This window comes from Ascaphus truei, chromosome 20 (genome assembly GCF_040206685.1).
Source record: "Ascaphus truei isolate aAscTru1 chromosome 20, aAscTru1.hap1, whole genome shotgun sequence".
NCBI classification, from domain to species: Eukaryota; Metazoa; Chordata; class Amphibia; order Anura; family Ascaphidae; genus Ascaphus; species Ascaphus truei.
This window is the reverse complement of record NC_134502.1, coordinates 31666355-31690415: the sequence shown is the minus strand read 5'-3', so window position 1 is coordinate 31690415 and position 24061 is coordinate 31666355. Positions and strand designations below refer to the sequence as shown.

At 49.5% G+C, this 24061-nt stretch overlaps 1 protein-coding gene across 1 annotated transcript; it reads right to left on the bottom strand.

The window, feature by feature from the left end:
• Positions 1-588: 588 nt before the first annotated feature.
• LOC142470854 (vitelline membrane outer layer protein 1 homolog) lies at positions 589-6300 on the bottom strand. The gene is made up of 3 exons (XM_075577653.1): positions 6091-6300; positions 2094-2203; positions 589-1121 (listed from the first exon to the last, which is right to left on the bottom strand). The coding sequence occupies exons 1-3, from the start codon at positions 6253-6255 to the stop codon at positions 827-829; spliced, it is 570 nt and encodes a 189-aa protein (XP_075433768.1). The 5' UTR covers positions 6256-6300; the 3' UTR covers positions 589-826.
• Positions 6301-24061: the final 17761 nt, after the last annotated feature.

Sequence of the window (24061 nt, the reverse complement as noted above, 5' to 3'; positions counted from 1 at the left end):
TGATTATATCCCGAATACTGCAACATGCTGCTGGCTGGTCTACGGGGTAACTGAGAGGTGGAGAATACATTCTTATGTGGTTATATAGGGTAATAGGAGGAGTGATAGGGAGGGGTTAAATGGAGCAATAAAATGATATAGGGAGCATTTTTGTGGGGTAATAATAGGCGTTTTAGGGTGGGGTTACATGGGGTAATAGGAGGAGTTATAGGGAGGGGTTATAACTAAATAAACCAAAGTTGAAAAGTACATACTCGCCTTATAATCAGCCCGCTCACTTTGAGAGCCAATCAGCAATCGGATGTAAGAGGTAGGCGGGTAAAACGGAGGAAGCTCCACCTTGGGGGCCTGAAGCGGCCATGTTGCTTGTGGCAGGAAGCTCAAACCGAGAGAGACAGACCCAAATACCAGCGAGACAGACAGAAAGACACAGAGACAAATAGACACAGAGCCATAGACACCGAGAGAGTGACACACAGAGGCAGAGAGAGAGATGCAAAGTATTTGTAAACTTATTTCTCTCCAGTTACTACTGAAATGAGGGGGTCACCGTGTATTCAGTGTCGTCCTATAGTCAGGCAAATACGCTACGTGAAAATTCAATTTTATTTCGCCGTTTCAAATTGAACTGTACAAATGTCCCACTAATTTGGGACCTAAAAGATCTGCATCTCCAACCAACTCCACCAGCTATTTTTAGAGATGTCAGACATAACCAGCCCCCCACCCCACCCCACCCATCTCTCCCTCCCAAGAATTTCCTGATTGAATGTAGACCAACTGGAGACCCTTCATGGGGAAGCTGAGAAGAGAGAAGAGAGAAGACTCAGTTGCTACAGCAGGTGAACTGGACATCATTGAGGGCCGTGTCATCCCCCTTTCCTTGGTTTGGCTCCACCTTGGTCAGGATGCCACAGATCCCGTATCTGCAGGACTGGCTCCAGCCTCCGTATGTCCCCCATGAGGTTGACGTTCCCTCGAGTTCCCGTTGGTCTGAACACTTAAACTTGATGTTGTTGGCGGCGGTGTCGTCACCGTCCCCCTGTGGTGACTCTACTCTCAAGGAGAAAGAAATGAGGTTGCCGTTGAGACACCAAAAAGGGGAGGTCCATGAGCCCCAGCTGAGAGAGAAGGAGGAGGACATGGTTAGTGGTGAAGAGAAAACGTCTGAAGTCCTTTTGCAGAGGTGACCTGACCTGAAGGACTTGGAACAGAACTTTAGGGGAGATCTGACCAATTACCTATATAGTGGCATCGGCCCTGTCCTACGTCCTTCTTGGGAGGGAATGGGGTTTCTAATAGGGTGAGAGTAAAGGGAATCTCTAATAGGGTGAGAGTAAAGGGAATCTCTATTAGGGTGAGGGTGAGGGGAATCTCTATTAGGGTGAGGGTAAAGGGGATCTCTAATAGGGTGAGAGTAAAGGGAATCTCTATTAGGGTGAGGGTAAAGGGGATCTCTAATAGGGCGAGGGTAAGGGGAATCTCTATTAGGGTGAGGGTAAAGTGGATTTTTAATCTGTGATACCCCTCTCTACACATCCAAAAACCCTGCTATCCTCCCAGCTGCCTTAATTTCCCTCCCTATATACCCCAATATGTTGCTGCACTCTTCGCTGCCTTATATACTGCTTCCTATACACCCCAACTTCTTGTCATCTTAATATATATTTGGAGAGCTCTGTACTTGATAAAAGGAGACCTGTGAGGTTTGGAAAGCACTGTACATGTGAAGAAAAGACCTGTGAGATTTGGGAAGCTCTGTACATGTGAAGAAGACACCTGTGAGGTTTGAAAAGCTCTGTACATGTGAAGAAGAGACCTGTGAGGTTTGGGAAGCTATGTACATGTGAAGAAGAGACCTGTGAGGTTTGGAAAGCTCAGTACATGTGAAGAAGAGACATGTGAGGTTTGGGAAGCTCTGTACATGTGAAGAAGGGACCTGTGAGGTTTGGAAAGCTCTGTACATGTGAAGAAGAGACCTGTGAGGATTGGAAAGCACTGTACATGTGAAGAAAAGACCTGTGAGATTTCGGAAGCTCTGTACATGTGAAGAGGAGACCTGTGAGGCTGTGCATGTTCTGTGAATGACTCACGGTCCTTCAGTAGACTGGATTACATTTTCATCGATATTGTTCCTGCTAACACAGTGCAGCCGTATCCCGTTCAGAGCCGAATCATCACCATCCCTCTGATTCCCTTCCACCTGTATCAGGAAGATCAGTTACAATGTGTCCATCTCATATATAACTACTCACAACCCCTCAACCCATTAAACACGTCCTTGTCATTAGGTCACTTTGCCCCTACGCAGGACTGACCCTTTAAAACCCATTAAACACGGCCCTGTCATTAGGTCACTTTGCCCCTAAGTGGGACTGACCCTTTAACCCATTAAACACGTCCCTGTCATTAGGTCACTTTGCCCCTATGTGGGACTAACCCTTTAACCCATTAAACACGTCCCTGTCACTAGGTCACTTTGCCCCTACATGGGACTGACCCTTTAACCCATTAAACACGTCCCTGTCATTAGGTCACTTTGCCCCGTCACTTTGCCCCTACATGGGACTGACCCTTTAACCCATTAAACACGTCCCTGTCATTAGGTCACTTTGCCCCTACGTGGGACTGACCCTTTACCCATTACACACGTCCCTGTCATTAGGTCACTTTGCCCCTACGTGGAACTGACCCTTTAACCCATTAAACAAATCCCTGTCATTAGGTCACTTTGCCCCTATGTGGGACTGACCCTTTAACCCATTAAAAATGTCCCTGTTATTAGGTCACTTTGCCGCTACATGCGACTGACCCTTTAACCCATTAAACACGTCCCTGTCATTAGGTCCCTTTGCACCTACGTGGTACTGACCTTTTAACCCATTAAACACGTCCCTGTCATTAGGTCACTTTGCCCCTACGTGGGACTGACCCTTTAACCCATTAAATACATCCCTTTCATTAGGTCACTTTGCTCCTACGTGGGACTGACCCTTTAAACCATTAAACACGCCCCTGTCATTAGGTCACTTTGCCCCTACTTGGGACTGACCCTTTAACCTATTAAACACGTCCCTGTCATTAGGTCCCTTTGCCCCTAGGTGGGACTGACCCTTTAACCCATTAAACACGCCCCTGTCATTAGGTCACTTTGCCCCTACGTGGGCAGTAATTGGATATCTAATAGGGGGATTAAGCGAGATTCTAGTAGGGGGTGTAAAGGGAATATCTAATAAGGGGGAGTAAGGGGGATTATAATATAGGGAGTAAGGGGGATTATAATATGGGGAGTAAAGGGGATTTCTAATGGGGAGGGTAAACATAATTTCTAATATGGGGAGTAAAGGGTATTTATTAAAGGATAGAATACATGTAATGTTTAATAGGGGAGTTATTTGGGTAATAATAGGTGAGAATAAGTGAGATTTCTAATAGGGGGAGAGAAAAAGGATTTCTATCAGGGGGGTAGTACGGGCTGATTATCTATATAGGAAAATCAATGGTAATTACTGATAGGGAGAGTAAAATGATTTATATTAGGGCAATGTAAGGAGATTTCTCATAGGGAAAGAGGCGAGGGATATAATAGTGGGATTGTAATAGGGGAAGTAACGGGGATTGTAATATTTCCCATATATACTATCTGCTTTCAGGTATTATGTTAAAACACAGAGTCTAATATGGGAAACAGTAAAGAAAACGTCTCGTAGATAAATATATAGGGGATTTTTAAATAGGGGAAATCATCTAAAAAGAGGATCTCGGATGGGGAGAATAAAAAGAGATTTCTTAGAGGGAAAATGTCTCTTTATTATGGGAAACTAAAGGGAATTTCAAAAGGAAGGCTTTCCAGTATTATTCATTTAGACCAGGCCTGCCCAACTCGTAAAGTGAGAAGGGCCGAAATGCTCATCAGGGTTAAATCATCATCATCATCATATCTCCTCCTGCACCTCTCATCATCTTCATCATCATCCCAATATCTCCCCCAGAACCCCTCACTATCAACCTTTACGATACTCCACATCTATCTCTCATAACCCCATCTCTCCCCCTCACCCACACAATACCCCCTCCACATCAAACACACAATACCCCCTCCACATCCCCCCAGCCCATTCCATGTCAGCAGCCCCCCCCCAAGTCAGCATCCCCCCCATGTCTCTCTTCCCTCAATATGACACTCTCTCCCCCTCCCCTCAATATGTCTCTCTCCCCCTCCCCTCAATATGACTCTCTCCCTCCCCTCAATATGACACTCTCTCTCTCTCCCTCCCCTCAATATGACACTCTCTCTCTCTCCCTCCCCTCAATATGGCACTCTCTCTCTCCCTCCCCTCAATATGACACTCTCTCTCCCCTCAATATGACACTCTCTCCCTCCCCTCAATATGACACTCTCTCCCTCCCCTCAATATGACACTCTCTCCCTCCCCTCAATATGACACTCTCTCCTCCCCTCAATATGACACGCTCTCACCCTCCCCTCAATATGACACTCTTTCCCCCTCCCCTCAATATGACACTCTTTCCTCCTCCCCTCAATATGACACTCTTTCCCCATCCCCTCAATATGACACTTTCCCCCCTCCCCTCAATATGACACTCTTTCCCCCTCCCCTCAATATGACACTTTTTCCCCCTCCCCTCAATATGACACTCTTTCCCCCTCCCCTCAATATGACACTCTCTCTCTCTCCCTCCCCTCAATATGGCACTCTCTCTCTCCCTCCCCTCAATATGACACTCTCTCTCTCCCCTCAATATGACACACTCTCCCTCCCCTCAATATGACACTCTCTCCCTCCCCTCAATATGACACTCTCCCTCCCCTCAATATGACACTCTCTCCCTCCCCTCAATATGACACTCTCCCTCCCTTCAATATGACACGCTCTCCCCCTCCCCTCAATATGACACGCTCTCCCCCTCCGCTCAATATGACACTCTCTCTCTCCCTCCCCTCAATATGACAATTTTCCCCCTCCCTCTCAATATGACACTCTTTCCCCCTCCCCTCAATATGAAACTCTTTCCCCCTCCCCTCAATATGACACTCTTTCCCTCTCCCCTCAATATGACACTCTTTCCCCCTCCCCTCAATATGACACTTTTCCCCCTCCCCTCAATATGACACTCTTTCCCCCTACCCTCAATATGACACTCTTTCCCCCTCCCCTCAATATGACACTCTTTCCCCCTCCCCTCAATATGACACTCTTTCCCCCTACCCTCAATATGACACTCTTTCCCCCTCCCCTCAATATGACACTCTATACCCCCCCTACAACTCAGATCATACCCTCCCCCTGCAACTCACATCACTCACTTCCCCCCTCACATGTCAGCAGCCCACACCCCCTCACATGTCAGCAGCCCCCCCCTCACATGTCAGCAGCCCCCCCCTCACATGTCAGCAGCAGCCTCCCCCCTCACATGTCAGCACACCCACCCCCCCCACCAGCCTGTTTTACACACACACACACACACACACACACACACACACACACACACACACACACACACACACACACACACACACACACACACACACACACACACACACACACACACACACACACAAAAAATACTCACGGCTGCCGCATCCTCCTCATGATGCTGCTGCCCCCGCGCACCGCAAAACCCGGGGGCGGGGAGGGAGGGGGCGGGGAGGGAGGGGGCGGGGAGGGAGGGAGGGGAGTGATGAATCGCCGCCATTTTTTAAAACTTTTTAAATTTATTTTTAATTTATTTAATTAATTAACTGGCACCCGGCCTGAGTCATCGCGGGCCGCACAGAGAGGCCAGACGGGCCGCAAGCGGGCCCGCGGGCCGTATGTTGTGCAGGCCTGATATAGACCGTAAATACAAAGGGTGAACAATTAGTCACAGTTATAAAGGAGATTTTTGCAGTAATAAGCTGGCCTCTGAAGTAGTCCTGGCATAAGATAAAATATTTGACTGCGCCTGCAAAATTAGATTGTAAGTTCTGCGGGGCAATTTATACATTGTGCCATCACAATCCCATATACAGAAGCACATACATTGCCATGCAAGAAATAATATTATTATTATATATATTTATCTCACCTTGAGAGAGAATCCTCTGGCACGGAATCCGTTGGGACAAGATTGAACTTGTCCCCAGTTCCCCCATTTACCTCCGTTGGAGACACTGATGACACCAGGATTCTGCCCGTATCCTTCTGAGAAGAGAGAGAGGAGGAGGAGGGATGAGACCGCCTGGAACATCATGGTGGGTTCTTGAGGAACTCAACTGGAGATGTCAAGAGATGTCAACAGCATTGACTACTTATAGACCAACCCATCCCAGAATGAACCAACCCAATGCCGGATCTTCTTGAGTTTACCCCTCCCACCCAACACACCTTCTAGATTTAGCAAGAACTCCTCTAACCGGTTGAAACTGGAGTATCTTTACATCACTCCCCTCGGGTTATTACAACATCTGTGGACTGATTAGAGATAAGATTTTAGGATGGGGAAATGGAGCGTTTAGAAGACAATGATCAACAGAATCTTCAAAGAGAGATTTCCCAATAAGGGCTGTCAGTTAGAATAACTGCATTAAGGTTTTACACCCGACTACAATTAAATAGGAACCCTTCTTAAAAACATGAGGAAAATAGAAAATAAAAAAAGAATGTTATTCTTGATCAGAATCTAACAGCGGTAACAATCCGATGTGCTGTAATTGGGAAGCGGAGCGCGTCCTTATTGTGAGAAAAACGCTATGTGAAAAAAAGTTATTATTTCTATTATTATTATTTAAGTGAAAGGAGGGAGAGGGGGGTGTGAGAGAGAAAGGAGGGAAAGGGGGTGTGAGAGAGAAAGGAGGGAGAGGGGGATGTGAGAGAGAAAGGAGGGAGAGAGGGATGTGATAAAGAAAGGAGGGAGAGGGGGTGTGAGAGAGAAAGGAGGGGAGGGGGATGTGAGAGAGAAAGAAGGGAGAGGGGGATGTGAGAGAGAAAGGAGGGAGAGGGGATGTGACAGAGAAAGGAGGGGGAGGGGGATGTGAGAGAGAAAGGAGGGAGATAGGGATTTGAGAGAGAAAGGAGGGAGAGGGGAGTGAGAGAGAAAGGAGGGAGAGGGGGTGTGAGAGAGAAAGAAGGGAGAGAGGGATGTGAGAGAGAAAGGAGGGAGAGAGGGGGTGTGAGAGAGAAAGGAGGGAGAGGGGGATGTGAGAGAGAATAGAGGGAGAGGTGTGCGAGAGAAAGAATATACTGAGGATTTTTCTGCAAACACCAGATAGGTGTAAAACATACATATAAACTCCTTTATAAAGTATTGTAAGCACAGGAAGTAGGATTGCCCCCACAAACAAAGAGAAATATAAACGCCTGATATTTGACCTTACAAACTTCCCTAAGGTGAGGCTGCTGCCCGGGTCTTCAGTCTCCCTGGCTCTCCGAACGCGTGGGGGACACTGCATCCCTTAGCGAAGACACAGACGCTGGCGAAATGCGTAGGATATGCTGAATTCCTCCAGCATAGCGAGAGAGAAGACACCCCACTCTTCCTCGGCTCCTGATAGCGGGGTTGGGAAGAGCTAGGACTGCCGCAGGGGCCCTTGTCCTGTTGCACATGTCCAGGGACCATCCTACTGCTGGATAGACCACCAGAGACTGCATAGGGCCGAGGCCTGCCGTGACTGCATTGAGCTGAACAGAATAAAACCGTTCCTGTTTCATATACCTCCTGCCTGGTGTGAGATCATACTGGGGAAGGAGAGGGGATTCTATCTATCGTAGGAGATCGCCTCCATATACCTGGAGCCTGTGCCAGATGGAGGCACTGCACCAGTAGAGATCCATGTGGGGTATGTATCCCAGAACCTAGTCCTGTGTCCACCACCACCATCGGTGGACGACTCAGCCCTCCTGCTAACCAACAGGCAGCATGCGCCACACACGCTGTAGTGGCAGGATCTCCCACCGGGCGGGGGAAACACCGTTACACGCTCTGCCAAAGATTAAAATGAGACCTCCCGTGTCCACCTGGGACACAGCCCGCAGCCCGTGTAGTGCAGGGGCCGGGACTGATCCCCGTGCCGTGTCAGTGGAAGCGGCATGTGAGGGACCTATTCAGGGCACACTGTTACCAGCACATGTCCACGTACGCTACGATAAACTGATTACATCCTCCCTCTCCTTAACCACCAATTACCTTGGGTCCCTCCTATTAACGGCTCCAGGAGGGCCCCGCTGAATATTACTTCCCTCAATTCCCCTATATTCATAGCATCCAGAGTACTTTATTACTACACTCGGCTTAGGTTCCTTTGTGCATGTTAAATGTCTTTTTAATACCCTATATTTTAGTTTATTGTGATCAGTTAAAAGACAATTTCAACTTCCACATAAATCATTGAGACTGGGGGCCTAAGTGCTTCTTATTGGGATTCTTTTCGCTACCTTGTCTCACGATCTATTACCTCCCCAAGAGCACCGCTCCCTACCTACACTTAGCTGAAGCAGGGGCACCGGATCTGTTTCTTAGAATGTTACCCGACTCCTATTGTCCCATGGGTTGAACTTGATGGACGTTTGTCGGTTTTCAACCTCAGAAGACAATTGAAATTCCTTTAGGGAGACTGATTACCAGACTTTATCCTGATGACCATGTTATTTACAGGCGTACCCCGGTTTAAGGACACTCACTTTAAGTACACTCACGAGTAAGGACATATCGTCCAATAGGCAAACGGCAGCTCGCGCATGCGCCTGTCATCACGTCCTAAACAGCAATACCGGCTCCCTGCCTGTACCGAAGCTGTGCGCAAGCCGGGAGACTATAGAGCCTGTTACACACGCCTTATTTACATCAGTTAAGCATGTATATAACGATTGCAGTACAGTACATGCATCGATAAGTGGGGAAAAGGGAGTGCTTCACATTAAGTACATTTTCGCTTTACATACATGCTCCGGTCCCATTGTGTACGTTAATGCAGGGTGTGCCTGTGTTACATACATGCTCCGGTCCCATTGTGTACGTTAATGCAGGGTGTGCCTGTGTTACATACATGCTCCGGTCCCATTGCGTGCGTTAATGCGGGGTGTGCCTGTGTTACATACATGCTCCGGTCCCATTGTGTACGTTAATGCGGGGTGTGCCTGTGTTACATACATGCTCCGGTCCCATTGTGTACGTTAATGCAGGGTGTGCCTGTGTTACATACATGCTCCGGTCCCATTGTGTACGTTAATGCAGGGTGTGCCTGTGTTACATACATGCTCCGGTCCCATTGCGTGCGTTAATGCGGGGTATGCCTGTATTGTGCCTATTCTCCTGGGGTCACTTTGAATGCCAATAAGACCATGTTCTGTCTCGTCTTCAATGCATGTTGACACAAAACCACATTCCTTTCTTCCAAGGCATCTTGAGTGCACCTGCTCTGTAAGGTTTTTCTTCCAGCGGCGGCATTTAGCGGTGTTTATGGGGGATGGCGGGGGGGGGGGGGGGGGTGGTCACGGCTTGTTTTGGGATAATCTCCCTAATTTGAAGCCTTGGACATTTGTAATGACCCTTGGAGCCTGAAGACCCTCTCCGTGATAAGGAACCATCTTCCATCCACTTGTAGTATTATCCCACTGTCTGCTGGGTGTAAGAACCCTTTATTATCACAGTGTGTACGTTTCCCGTCTTCCTGTGATCCTACATATCCCCCCCCACTGCGACAGTGAAAAATAACCCCCGGCACTCGCGATATAACGATGGGGGAGTAATACGGGAATGGTAAGCAGCGCCAAAACCCAATTAGAACTACCTCAAAGTTCATAAAAGACAAATGGAAATTAAAAAAAGTACTGGGGAGCGCCAACAAGTGCAAAATAAAGAAGTAATCTAAAAAGAAATGTGAATAAAGTACAAAAATGTGAATATTAGAATTAGACTGCTGTGTAATAAGGGAATAAAAAGGTTTTGACCATATAAAGGCGCGGCGTTCTCTCTTTTCTCATTTCTGTCACAAACAGCAACTTCCTTCTCCCAGGTTTTGATACAGAGTAAGAGAGAATACCCAATAATGCTCATTGTACAGGATGTATTTCACCGGTCACACTCACATTAGAAAAACTCCGTCTGTAAAGGCTGCCTTTAGGGTCTGTTAAGCTTTACTGAAAGATTAATCCCCCAAAGATACATAAAAGCTTAACCGACCCTTATAGACCAATAATTTCAGGAATTGATTCCCAACCATCCAATCTATGAGAATATATGTATATTCTCATAGATTGGATGGTTGGGAATAAATTCCTGAAATTATTGGTATATTATATACTGTGTGCTAATTTGCATGTCATTCCCCAGAATCCCTTGCTGCAGTGGAAGTGCTGTGTGCTGGGTGATAATGGTGAAAGGCGGGGCTGCATGTCATTTCCCAGAATCCCTTGCTGCAGTGGGAGTGCTGTGTGCTGGGGGATAATGGTGAAAGGCGGGGCTGCCATGTCATTCCCTAGAATCCCTTGCTGCAGTGGAAGTGCTGTGTGCTGGGGGATAATGGTGAAAGGCGGGGCTGCATGTCATTTCCCAGAATCCCTTGCTGCAGTGGAAGTGCTGTGTGCTGGGGAATAATGGTGAAAGGCGGGGCTGCATGTCATTTCCCAGAATCCCTTGCTGCAGTGGAAGTGCTGTGTGCTGGGGGATAATGGTGAAAGGCGGGGCTGCATGTCATTTCCCAGAATCCCTTGCTGCAGTGGAAGTGCTGTGTGCTGGGGGATAATGGGGAAAGGCGGGGCTGCATGTCATTTCCCAGAATCCCTTGCTGCAGTGGAAGTGCTGTGTGCTGCGGGATAATGGTGAAAGGCGGGGCTGCATGTCATTTCCCAGAATCCCTTGCTGCAGTGGAAGTGCTGTGTGCTGGGGGGATAATGGTGAAAGGCGGGGCTGCATGTCATTTCCCAGAATCCCTTGCTGCAGTGGAAGTGCTGTGTGCTGGGGGATAATGGTGAAAGGCGGGGCTGCATGTCATTTCCCAGAATCCCTTGCTGCAGTGGAAGTGCTGTGTGCTGGGGGATAATGGTGAAAGGCGGGGCTGCATGTAATTTCCCAGAATCCCTTGCTGCAGTGGAAGTGCTGTGTGCTGGGGGGATAATGGTGAAAGGCGGGGCTGCATGTCATTTCCCAGAATCCCTTGCTGCAGTGGAAGTGCTGTGTGCTGGGGGATAATGGTGAAAGGCGGGGCTGCATGTCATTTCCCAGAATCCCTTGCTGCAGTGGAAGTGCTGTGTGCTGCGGGATAATGGTGAAAGGCGGGGCTGCATGTCATTTCCCAGAATCCCTTGCTGCAGTGGAAGTGCTGTGTGCTGGGGGATAATGGTGAAAGGCGGGGCTGCATGTCATTTCCCAGAATCCCTTGCTGCAGTGGAAGTGCTGTATGCTGGGGGATAATGGGGAAAGGCGGGGTTGCAGACCTGCCTAAGACATGCAGATGAGCATACAGTTGTATTTACATTTGCATATTTATATATAGTTACAGAATGATGTTTTGCAAATGAAGTCATATTTTGTGAGACACTCTACATGTATTATCTATATTAGCTAAATGATTACCCCGTGCTCAACTTGAATTTATTATATGAGTAATATATGAGGTGCATTACAGGATAATGTGATAGCAGATATCTGGGGGAACAGTAGGTCTCTACATGTTGCACTCTCATATATATAGTGAGGAATTATTGGTGAAAATTAATAATGAACTTTTCATAGATAATATTTATTTTAAAAAAACAGATTTTTTTTTAGAAAAAAACAAACTTAGTGATAGTGAATGACACAAATATATACAGTGGTTTAACATAATTAAAATGTGCAATTACCAAAGGGCTTTAGTGGTAAATTGGTAGTATCTTATAGTATACTGACACAAGTATATCTATATATACGGGAGAAGGAGTGGCTCAGTGAGTAACGACACTGACTGGCACTGAGTGTGAAGCAGGGGAACCTGGGAGAAGGAGCGGCTCAGTGAGTACAGACACTGACTGGCACTGAGTGTGAAGCAGGGGATCCTGGGAGAAGCAGCGGCTCAGTGAGTAAAGACACTGACTGGCACTGAGTGTGAAGCAGGGGAACCTGGGAGAAGGAGCGGCTCAGTGAGTAAAGACACTGACTGGCACTGAGTGTGAAGCAGGGGAACCTGGGAGAAGGAGCGGCTCAGTGAGTAAAGACACTGACTGGCACTGAGTGTGAAGCAGGGGAACCTGGGAGAAGCAGCGGCTCAGTGAGTAAAGACTCTGACTGGCACTGAGTGTGAGGCAGGGGAACCTGGGAGAAGGAGCGGCTCAGTGAGTAAAGACACTGACTGGCACTGAGTGTGAAGCAGGGGAACCTGGGAGAAGGAGCGGCTCAGTGAGTAAAGACACTGGCTGGCACTGAGTGTGAAGCAGGGGAACCTGGGAGAAGGAGCGGCTCAGTGAGTAAAGACACTGACTGGCACTGAGTGTGAAGCAGGGAACCTGGGAGAAGGAGCGGCTCAGTGAGTAAAGACACTGACTGGCACTGAGTTTGAAGCAGGGCAAGGAGCGGCTCAGTGAGTAAAGACACTGACTGGCACTGAGAGTGAAGCAGGGGAACCTGGGAGAAGGAGCGGCTCAGTGAGTAAAGACACTGACTGGCACTGAGTGTGAGGCAGGGGAACCTGGGAGAAGGAGCTGCTCAGTGAGTAAAGACACTGACTGGCACTGAGTGTGAAGCAGGGGAACCTGGGAGAAGGAGCGGCTCAGTGAGTAAAGACACTGACTGGCACTGAGTGTGAAGCAGGGGAACCTGGGAGAAGGAGCAGCTCAGTGAGTAAAGACACTGACTGGCACTGAGTGTGAGGCAGGGGAACCTGGGAGAAGGAGCGGCTCAGTGAGTAAAGACACTGACTGGCACTGAGTGTGAAGCAGGGAACCTGGGAGAAGGAGCGGCTCAGTGAGTAAAGACACTGACTGGCACTGAGTGTGAAGCAGGGGAACCTGGGAGAAAGAGCGGCTCAGTGAGTAAAGACACTGACTGGCACTGAGTGTGAAGCAGGGGAACCTGGGAGAAGGAGCATCTCAGTGAGTAAAGACACTGACTGGCAGTGAGTGGGAAGCAGGGGAACCTGGGAGAAGGAGCGGCTCAGTGAGTACAGACACTGACTGGCACTGATTGTGAAGCAGGGGAACCTGGGAGAAGGAGCGGCTCAGTGAGTAAAGACACTGACTGGCACTGAGTGTGAAGCAGGGGAACCTGGGAGAAGGAGCATCTCAGTGAGTAAAGACACTGACTGGCACTGAGTGGGAAGCAGGGGAACCTGGGAGAAGGAGCGGCTCAGTGAGTAAAGACACTGACTGGCACTGAGTGTGAAGCAGGGGAACCTGGGAGAAGCAGCGGCTCAGTGAGTAAAGACACTGACTGGCACTGATTGTGAAGCAGGGGAACCTGGGAGAAGGAGCGGCTCAGTGAGTAAAGACACTGACTGGCACTGATTGTGAAGCAGGGGAACCTGGGAGAAGGAGCGGCTCAGTGAGTAAAGACACTGACTGACACTGAGAGTGAAGCAGGGAACCTGGGAGAAGGAGCGGCTCAGTGAGTACAGACACTGACTGGCACTGAGTGTGAAGCAGGGGAACCTGGGAGAAGCAGCTGCTCAGTGAGTAAAGACACTGACTGGCACTGAGAGTGAAGCAGGGGAACCTGGGAGAAAGAGCGGCTCCGTGAGTAAAGACACCGACTGGCTCTGAGTGTGAAGCAGGGGAACCTGGGAGAAGGAGCGGCTCAGTGAGTAAAGACACTGACTGGCACTGAGTGTGAGGCAGGTGAACCTGGGAGAAGGAGCGGCTCAGTGAGTAAAGACACTGACTGGCACTGAGTGTGAAGCAGGGGACCCTGGGAGAAGGAGCGGCTCAGTGAGTAAAGACACCGACTGGCACTGAGTGTGAAGCAGGGGAACCTGGGAGAAGGAGCGGCTCAGTGAGTAAAGACACTGACTGGCACTGAGTGTGAAGCAGGGGAACCTGGGAGAAGGAGCGGCTCAGTGAGTAAAGACACTGACTGGCACTGAGTGTGAAGCAGGGGAACCTGGGAGAAGGAGCGGCTCAGTGAGTAAAGACACTGACTGGCACTGAGTGTGAAGCAGGGGAACCTGGGAGAAGGAGCGGCTCAGTGAGTAAAGACACTGACTGGCACTGAGTGTGAAGCAGGGGAACCTGGGAGAAGGAGCGGCTCAGTGAGTAAAGACACTGACTGGCACTGAGTGTGAAGCAGAGGAACCTGGGAGAAGGAGCGGCTCAGCGAGTAAAGACACTGACTGGCACTGAGTGTGAAGCAGGGGAACCTGGGAGAAGGAGCGGCTCAGTGAGTAAAGACACTGACTGGCACTGAGTGTGAAGCAGGGGACCCTGGGAGAAGGAGCGGCTCAGTGAGTAAAGACACCGACTGGCACTGAGTGTGAAGCAGTGGAGCCTGGGAGAAGGAGCGGTTCAGTGAGTAACGACACTGAACGACACTGACTGGCACTGAGTGTGAAGCAGGGGAACCTAGGAGAAGGAGCGGCTCAGTGAGTAAAGACACTGACTGGCACTGAGTGTGAAGCAGGGGAGCCTGGGAGAATGAGCGGCTCAGTGAGTAACGACACTGACTGGCACTGAGTGTGAAGCAGGGGAACCTGGGAGAAGGAGCGGCTCAGTGAGTAAAGACACTGACTGGCACTGAGTGTGAAGCAGGGGAACCTGGGAGAAGGAGCGGCTCAGTGAGTAAAGACACTGACTGGCACTGAGTGTGAAGCAGAGGAACCTGGGAGAAGGAGCGGCTCAGCGAGTAAAGACACTGACTGGCACTGAGTGTGAAGCAGGGAACCTGGTTCAATTCCCGATGTCGGCTCCTTGTGACATTGGGCAAGTCACTTTATCTCCCTGTGGCTCAGTCACCAAAAACATAGATTGTAAGGGACCTGTGCCTGCAAAATGTCTCTGTACAACTAACAGCGCTATAGAACAACATGCTATTATTATGTATATATAATAAGTAACTGATAGTAATGATTGATAAGACACCCAATATGTTAGATGTTATCACAGCAAGCAACAGGTATTAAAGCCATATGTGAACATATAGGTATATCGATTATATATAAAATACTAATGACGCGCTATTGCAATATTATAGAGAGCACAATAGGGTGCTATTAGTCCTAATACAGTCCCTAAAGTATAAAGGTACACGTATGAGTGGGTGCTATAGGGGACACCTCCTCACAGGGCATTCGTATTGAATTCCACTTCTAAATTGATTACAAATAAACTTTATTAGGTCATACAGAGGGAGTGTATGGGATGGGACGTGAGGGTGCAGTATATATACATCAGGTGAAGATACAAACAGTTGGGGGTGTATGGGATGGGACGTGAGGGTGCAGTATATATACATCAGGTGAAGATACAAACAGTTGGGGGTGTATGGGATGGGACGTGAGGGTGCAGTATATATACATCAGGTGAAGATACAAACAGTTGGGGGTGTATGGGATGGGACGTGAGGCTGCAGTATATATACATCAGGTGAAGATACAAACAGTTGGGGGTGTGGGAGCCGGGAGTAAGAGCCCAGACATCCACAAATTGCCCTGTTGTCCAAACAAAAAAATGGAGCGTGCCCCTCGAGGTGTTATTATTTACTAGGATGGCACCTAACCCCTGAGGTGCAGCAGACCCTATAACGACGCGTACCAGAATGCACAGCAGCCTCACGTATGGTGTTGTGAGATTCTTTTAAGACAGCTGTATCTCAGAAGAGACCAATCACATACACCGCATTACACGCATGTCACTGACACGGACTTCCCTTTTGTTGAAAAACAAATAAAACCTCTATTTGAGATCAGGTTTTCAACAAAAGGGAAGTGGGCTTTTAGTGACATGATTGATTTCTGGGGTCAATTTTAGACTTCACCTCCATCCCACCCCCCTTTGTTCATCTGTATAAAACCTGATATTCAAGTATATTCGCCACTACATGGGCCCTGGTATGAATGTTCCTACGTGACATTTTTTTATTTATAAAAATGTTTAACCAGGAAGTAATACGCTGAGAATTACCTCTCGTCTTCACGTATGTCCTGACAGCTACTATACAAAGGATATGCTTGTCAGCCTGCTAACAGTGTGGCATTACTTGCCTCTGCTGTACCTAGATCTGGAGTAAACTAACAATAGTATTACTTTGTATGAGGCGCTTCCGAGAAAAAAAACCCCCCAAATTCCTCACGTAGCAAAAAAATCTATCAATGTCGCCACCTCTGCCCGTGGGGGAAAGAGGTCCAATCCCCATGAAGTGTAAGAATGAGACATTGTGCTGTGTTCTTTGCAATGGTTAAACAGAGCAGCGCTGTCCTCGCCGCTTTTGACGTCGCTACGGTGTTCGGTGAACCTTCTACTGCCCGGGGACCAAAGCTGGCACGGAGTTATCCCAATCACTTTATGGGAATATGGGAAACAGAACACATTTGGAATAATAATAATAATCCACTCGGCGTGAACCTGGTCACAGGGCACAGATATATTGCTGATATATTTTTTTTTTTTGGAAAGGGAACAAAGCCAGTTTACAAGAGTTTTTATTTTATTTTTATACTTTTCATCTTAGTTTTACCTATAAATGGAGAAAATATGAAATAGATTTGATTAGATTTAGTCATCTACATCGAGGAGGGCGACACTTTTTTTTTTTTTAAATCGATAGTAATAGTTAGATTTCTTAATCTAACTGTCGCCATCAAAGATGGGTAGACAAAAAAAATGTACCCTATGGTCAATTACGTAGAATAAAGAGGAATTGCACAAAGAATTAAATATTTTTACAACAATCGGATATATTGAAGGAGAGATTTGTAGAAAGTGAATATAATGTGGATGTTATAACAGAAGCATTTGAAAAGTGTGACAGCCTAAACAGAGAAGAATTATCCACTCCAAAAATTAGGAAGAACACAAATACAACTCATTTTAAGACTGCTTGTATCCCACAATACAGCTCAACCCCCTTATAACGCGGTGCTTGGGGTCCAAATAATAACATCGCGCTATAAGCGGATCGCGTTAGAAATAATGTACAATTGTATGCATTGTACAATAAAGTATTTAAGACATCAATAATCGTGTTGTAAAGTATTCATAAGTACGAAAATTGGGAGCCACGCTCACATAGCGGTATAAGCAGATCCGCGTTGTAACGGATCGCGCTATAACGGGGTTGAGCTGTAGAATAATGATGCAAAGAAGATTACTGCACCGACACACTTTATTCGAGCAAATACCCGGTATGTACCTGGCAGATACCTGGAATGCGCCGCTCCTCACCTCTGACAAGCCCCGTTGCATTTGCCTTCCCAGCCTGGGTTCATGCCTGGCTGATGGGCGGCTGATCTGTTAAATGATAATGATTAGGATTTAATAGGCTGCAATGCTTCGCGTGTCTACCAGATGGCATAAATTCATGAATTGTAATGCAGTATATATATATGTACTGAGCAGTATTGCAGCCAGCGGGAATAAAATGCTTCAATCCCTGCCGGAAAATAACTCAATGCACTCGGGCAGAAAACAGTCACAAACCTCAATACACCCGGGTATACCCGAATTCGTGGGACTAGCCGAGCTCGAATAAAGTGTGTCGCCAGTGTAAGCAAATTATTGAAAAACATTGGCCTATTTTTAAAAAGGACCCAATTTTAAGGAATTCCTTACCAGATTGTACACAGGGGGAACCATCTTAAAAATTAAACTTGCACCAAGCGCCTTTTGGAAAATAATAAAAAAGAAGGAACATAAAGTCAGACGCCAAGAAAATCCTAAAGGTTTTATAAAAAAAATGTTATTCCTGTAAAGCTTGCGCCATGCGTCAAATGAAACAGTTCCGTGTTAAAGCATCCAGACCAGGGCAATGTTTAAAGAATGAACAGTTTTTCTGTGCAGGACGGTGCAGCAGGGTGTGAGTGGGTGAGCTGTGCAGAAGGGTGTGAGTGGGTGAGCTGTGCAGCAGGGTGTGAGTGGGTGAGCTGTGCAGCAGGGAGTGAGTGGGTGAGCTGTGCAGTAGGGTGTGAGTGGGTAAGCTGTGCAGCAGGGTGTGAGTAGGTGAGCTGTGCAGCAGGGTTTGAGTGAGGGAGCTGTGCAGGACTGTGCAGTAGTATGTGAGTGGGTGAGCTGTGCAGCAGAGTGTAAGTGAGGGAGCTGTGCAGGACTGTGCAGCAGGGTGTGAGTGGGTGAGCTGTGCAGAAGGGAGTGAGTGGGTGAGCTGTGCAGTAGGGTGTGAGTGGGTAAGCTGTGCAGCAGGGTGTGAGTGGAGGAGCTGTGCAGCAGGGTGTGAGAGGGGGAGCTATGCAGCAGAGTGGGTGTGTGGGGGAGCTGTGCAAGACTGTGCAACAGGATGTGAGTTGGTGAGCTGTGCAGCAGGGTGTGAGTGGGTGAGCTGTGCAGCAGGGTGTGAGTGGGTGGGCTGTGCAGCAGGGTGTGAGTGGGTGAGCTGTGCAGCAGGGTGTGAGTGGGGGAGTTGTGCAGCAGGGTGTGAGTGGGTGAGCTGTGCAGCAGGGTGTGAGTGAGGGAGCTGTGCAGGACTGTGCAGCAGTGTGTGAGGGGGTGAGCTGTGCAGCAGGGTGTGAGTGGGGGAGCTGGGCAGCAAGGTGTGAGTGGGGGAGCTGTGTAGGACTGTGCAGCAGTGTGTGAGTGGGTGAGCTGTGAAGAAGGGAGTGAGTGGGTGAGCTTTGCAGTAGGGTGTGAGTGGGTAAGCTGTGCAGCAGGGTGTGAGTGGAGGAGCTGTGCAGCAGGGTGTGAGTGGGGGAGCTGTGCAGCAGGGTGTGAGTGGGGGAGCTGTGCAGCAGGGTGTGAGTGGGGGAGCTGTGCAGCAGGGTGTGAGTGGGGGAGCTGTGCAGCAGGGTGTGAGTGGGGGAGCTGTGCAGCAGGGTGTGAGTGGGGGAGCTGTGCAGCAGGGTGTGAGTTGGGGAGCTGTGCAGCAGAATATGAGTGGGGGAGCTCCGCAGGAGGGTGTGAGTGGGGGACCTGTGCAGGAATGTGCAGCAGGGTGTGAGTTGGTGAGCTGTGCAGTAGGGTGTAAGTGGGTGAGCTGTGCAGCTGGGTATGAGTGGGGGAGCTATGCAGCAGGGTGTGAGTGGGGGAGCTGTGCAGCAGGGTGTGAGTGGGGGAGCTGTGCAGCAGGGTGTGAGTGGGGGAGCTGTGCAGCAGGGTGTGAGTGGGGGAGCTGTGTAGCAGGGTGTGAGTGGGGGAGCTGTGCCGCAGGGTGTGAGTGGGGGAGCTGTGCAGCAGGGTGTAAGTGGGGGAGCTGTGCAGCAGGATGTGAGTGGGGGAGCTGTGCAGCAGGGTGTGAGTGGGGGACCTGTGCAGCAGGGTGTGAGTGGGGGACCTGTGCATGACTGTGCAGCAGGGTGTGAGTTGGTGAGCTGTGCAGTAAGGTGTAAGTGGGTGAGCTGTGCAGCAGGGTGTGAGTGCGGGAGCTGTGCAGCAGGGTGTGAGTGGGGGAGCTGTGCAGCAGGTTGTGAGTGGGGGAGCTGTGCAGCAGGGTGTGAGTGGGTGGGCTGTGCAGCAGGGTGTGAGTGGGTAAGCTGTGCAGCAGGGTGTGAGTGGGTGGGCTGAGCAGCAGGGTGTGAGTGGGTGGGCTGTGCAGCAGGGTGTGAGTGGGTGAGGTGTGCAGCAGGGTGTGAGTGGGTGAGCTGTGCAGCAGGGTGTGAGTGGGGGAGCTGTGCAGAAGGGTGTGAGTGTGTGAGCTGTGCAGCAGGGTGTGAGTGGGTGAGCTGTGCAGCAGGGTTTGAGTGAGGGAGCTGTGCAGGACTGTGCAGTAGTATGTGAGTGGGTGAGCTGTGCAGGACGGTGCAGCAGTGTGTGAGTGGGTGAGCTGTCTAGCAGTGTGTGAGTGGGTGAGCTGTGCAGCAGGGTGTGAGTGGGGGAACTGTGCAGCAGGGAGTGAGTGGGTGAGCTGTGCAGTGGGGTGTGTGTGGGTAAGCTGTGCAGCAGGGTGAGTGGATGAGCTGTGCAGCAGGGTGTGAGTGGGTGAGCAGTGCAGCAGGGTGTGAGTGGGTGGGCTGTGCAGCAGGGTGTGAGTGGGTGAGCTGTGCAGCAGGGTGTGAGTGGGGGAGTTGTGCAGCAGGGTGTGAGTGGGTGAGCTGTGCAGCAGGGTGTGAGTGAGGGAGCTGTGCAGGACTGTGCAGTAGTGTGTGAGTGGGAGAGCTGTGCAGCAGAGTGTGAGTGAGGGAGCTGTGCAGGACTGTGCAGCAGTGTGTGAGGGGGTGGGCTGTGCAGCAGGGTGTGAGTGGGTGAGCTGTGCAGCAGGGTGTGAGTGGGTGAGCTGTGCAGAAGGGAGTGAGTGGGTGAGCTGTGCAGTAGGGTGTGAGTGGGTTAGCTGTGCAGCAGGGTGTGAGTGGAGGAGCTGTGCAGCAGGGTGTGAGAGGGGGACCTGTGCATGACTGTGCAGCAGGGTGTGAGTTGGTGAGCTGTGCAGTAAGGTGTAAGTGGGTGAGCTGTGCAGCAGGGTGTGAGTGCGGGAGCTGTGCAGCAGGGTGTGAGTGGGGGAGCTGTGCAGCAGGTTGTGAGTGGGGGAGCTGTGCAGCAGGGTGTGAGTGGGTGGGCTGTGCAGCAGGGTGTGAGTGGGTAAGCTGTGCAGCAGGGTGTGAGTGGGTGGGCTGAGCAGCAGGGTGTGAGTGGGTGGGCTGTGCAGCAGGGTGTGAGTGGGTGAGGTGTGCAGCAGGGTGTGAGTGGGTGAGCTGTGCAGCAGGGTGTGAGTGGGGGAGCTGTGCAGAAGGGTGTGAGTGTGTGAGCTGTGCAGCAGGGTGTGAGTGGGTGAGCTGTGCAGCAGGGTTTGAGTGAGGGAGCTGTGCAGGACTGTGCAGTAGTATGTGAGTGGGTGAGCTGTGCAGGACGGTGCAGCAGTGTGTGAGTGGGTGAGCTGTCTAGCAGTGTGTGAGTGGGTGAGCTGTGCAGCAGGGTGTGAGTGGGGGAACTGTGCAGCAGGGAGTGAGTGGGTGAGCTGTGCAGTGGGGTGTGTGTGGGTAAGCTGTGCAGCAGGGTGAGTGGATGAGCTGTGCAGCAGGGTGTGAGTGGGTGAGCAGTGCAGCAGGGTGTGAGTGGGTGGGCTGTGCAGCAGGGTGTGAGTGGGTGAGCTGTGCAGCAGGGTGTGAGTGGGGGAGTTGTGCAGCAGGGTGTGAGTGGGTGAGCTGTGCAGCAGGGTGTGAGTGAGGGAGCTGTGCAGGACTGTGCAGTAGTGTGTGAGTGGGAGAGCTGTGCAGCAGAGTGTGAGTGAGGGAGCTGTGCAGGACTGTGCAGCAGTGTGTGAGGGGGTGGGCTGTGCAGCAGGGTGTGAGTGGGTGAGCTGTGCAGCAGGGTGTGAGTGGGTGAGCTGTGCAGAAGGGAGTGAGTGGGTGAGCTGTGCAGTAGGGTGTGAGTGGGTTAGCTGTGCAGCAGGGTGTGAGTGGAGGAGCTGTGCAGCAGGGTGTGAGAGGGGGAGCTATGCAGCAGGGTGTGAGTGGGGGAGCTGTGCAAGACTGCAGCAGGATGTGAGTTGGTGAGCTGTGCAGCAGGGTGTGAGTGGGTGAGCTTTGCAGCAGGGTGTGAGTGGGTGGGCTGTGCAGCAGGGTGTGAGTGGGTGAGCTGTGCAGCAGGGTGTGAGTGGGGGAGTTGTGCAGCAGGGTGTGAGTGAGGGAGCTGTGCAGGACTGTGCAGCAGTGTGTGAGGAGGTGAGCTGTGCAGCAGGGTGTGAGTGGGGGAGCTGGGCAGCAAGGTGTGAGTGGGGGAGCTGTGTAGGACTGTGCAGCAGTGTGTGAGTGGGTGAGCTGTGCAGAAGGGAGTGAGTGGGTGAGCTTTGCAGTAGGGTGTGAGTGGGTAAGCTGTGCAGCAGGGTGTGAGTGGAGGAGCTGTGCAGCAGGGTGTGAGTGGGGGAGCTGTGCAGCAGGGTGTGAGTGGGGGAGCTGTGCAGCAGGGTGTGAGTGGGGGAGCTGTGCAGCAGGGTGTAAGTGGGGGAGCTGTGCAACAGGGTGTGAGTGGGGGAGCTGTGCAGCAGTGTGTGGGTGAGGGAGCTGTGCAGGACTGTGCAGCAGTGTGTGAGTGGGTGAGCTGTGCAGTAGTGTGTGAGTGGTTGAGCTGTGCAGCAGGTTGTGAGTGGGTGAGCTGTGCAGCAGTGTGTGGGTGGGTGAGCTGTGCAGGACTGTGCAGCAGTGTGTGCCTTTTATGACTGTGCTGTAGTGGGAGCACTGTATGCGAGGTGATAATGGTTGAAAGGCGGGGATGCAGATCTGTCTAAGACATGTGAATGTGCTCACAAGTTATATTCTTTATTGGCCGTATATATATATATATATATATATATATATATGCAAATATAACTGTATGCTCATCTGCATGTCTTAGGCAGGTCTGCAACCCCGCCTTATATATATTATGATATACCTAAATACTGTATTATCTATACTAAGTAGGACTATATATATATATATATATATATATATATATATATATATATATATATATAATATAGAAGAGATAGAGGAGAGAGCGCACACCCCATAGCGTAAAAACGTAAATTTATTGAGGGGAGGGGGAGGGGGGGGATAAAAAATGCACTCACAAGGGTACAAGTTTTAAAAGCATATTGTGATATAATCACCACCATCCGGTAACTGCAACAGGTACTGGAATAAATCCTCGGTCCCAGGATGGTATTGAACCACGTTGTTTGCAGGATTTCCTGGGCTTGGTGATGGTATGAAACGATTTCCAACGATACCAGGAACACACCGCCCTGCCTGGAGTTCTCTGCGATATCCGGCGCTCAAATCAGTTGGTAGCTGCGCTCCGTGATGACGTAATGTCCTTGACTTTTTCATATTACAATATCTATGAGATTAAGTGTTTAAAATTGTATTTGTTATTATCATATTGATTTTTTAAGAATTACTATATGATTATTGATTATATCATATATTAACTATTTCTCCGAATTTTATTTAGTGGTATAAGTTTAATGATGTTTTAATAATTTATTTTACTGTGATTATAGATCATTCTATTTTATTTTGTGGTTATACTATTATACTTGGGTTTCCTGCGATCCACATTTGAGTATCAATATTAATTTAAGTGATATTTTTAATTATATACATTTGGGCCCGTTTGTAGGGGCGTAAGCATCCCAAATTGATGCACCAATTGAATCGCAGACCCTCTGGTATATATATTCAGCCACTACTGTTCGTGTACAAATCCCTTTGATAAAGTTGCAGTATTGTGATGAAACGCGTCAGGGACGTAAAATGACGACATTACGTCACCACGTTGTCTGCGCGCTTTACGGCCGGAGCATGCACAGGATTGAATTTGAGGCCTACTCTGATGACACATTGCGTGGAGGACTTCAACTGATTGCGGATAAGAGCGGACACTGTCGGATGCACAGCACAAAGGTTCCCGTTTGATTCCAAGACTTCATGGGACGGCCTGCATCGGTGGTGATATTATTGTCACAAATTGCTTTATATTCACTTATTTTTTGTAAGTGTTTTTAATCCCCCCCCCCCCCCACCAACCCCCCTCCCTCCATTAAACTGTACAGGATCACACTATGGGGCGTGCGCTCTCTGTTTTGTTTTTGTTTAAGTACATAATTTAGTTGACAAAAGCGAGTTAGCTGAGACAGTGATGTATATCTCTTCGATCTACGTGTATAAAAAGTAACTGTCGCAGGATACGCCACTGCCTTCTCACATACTTGCTCCCTTGAATAGAAGTATTTTGTATGTTGTATCCTTGCTGAATCGCTGAGCTGATTGAAGAAATAAAGATTGCTGATTTGAACGGCAAACCTGATTCCCGATTATTACATTGCCGAAGTTTTTCTCACCGTTGACATCTCTTGACATCTCCAGTTGAGTTCCTCAAGACCCTACTATGATGTTCCAGGTTGTCTCATCCCTCCTCCTCCTCTCTCTCTTCTCAGTCGGACACGGGAACTCTAAAAATGTCATCAGTGTCTCCAACGGAGGTGAATGGGGGCCAGTTGAAATGTGTCCCGTCGGTTC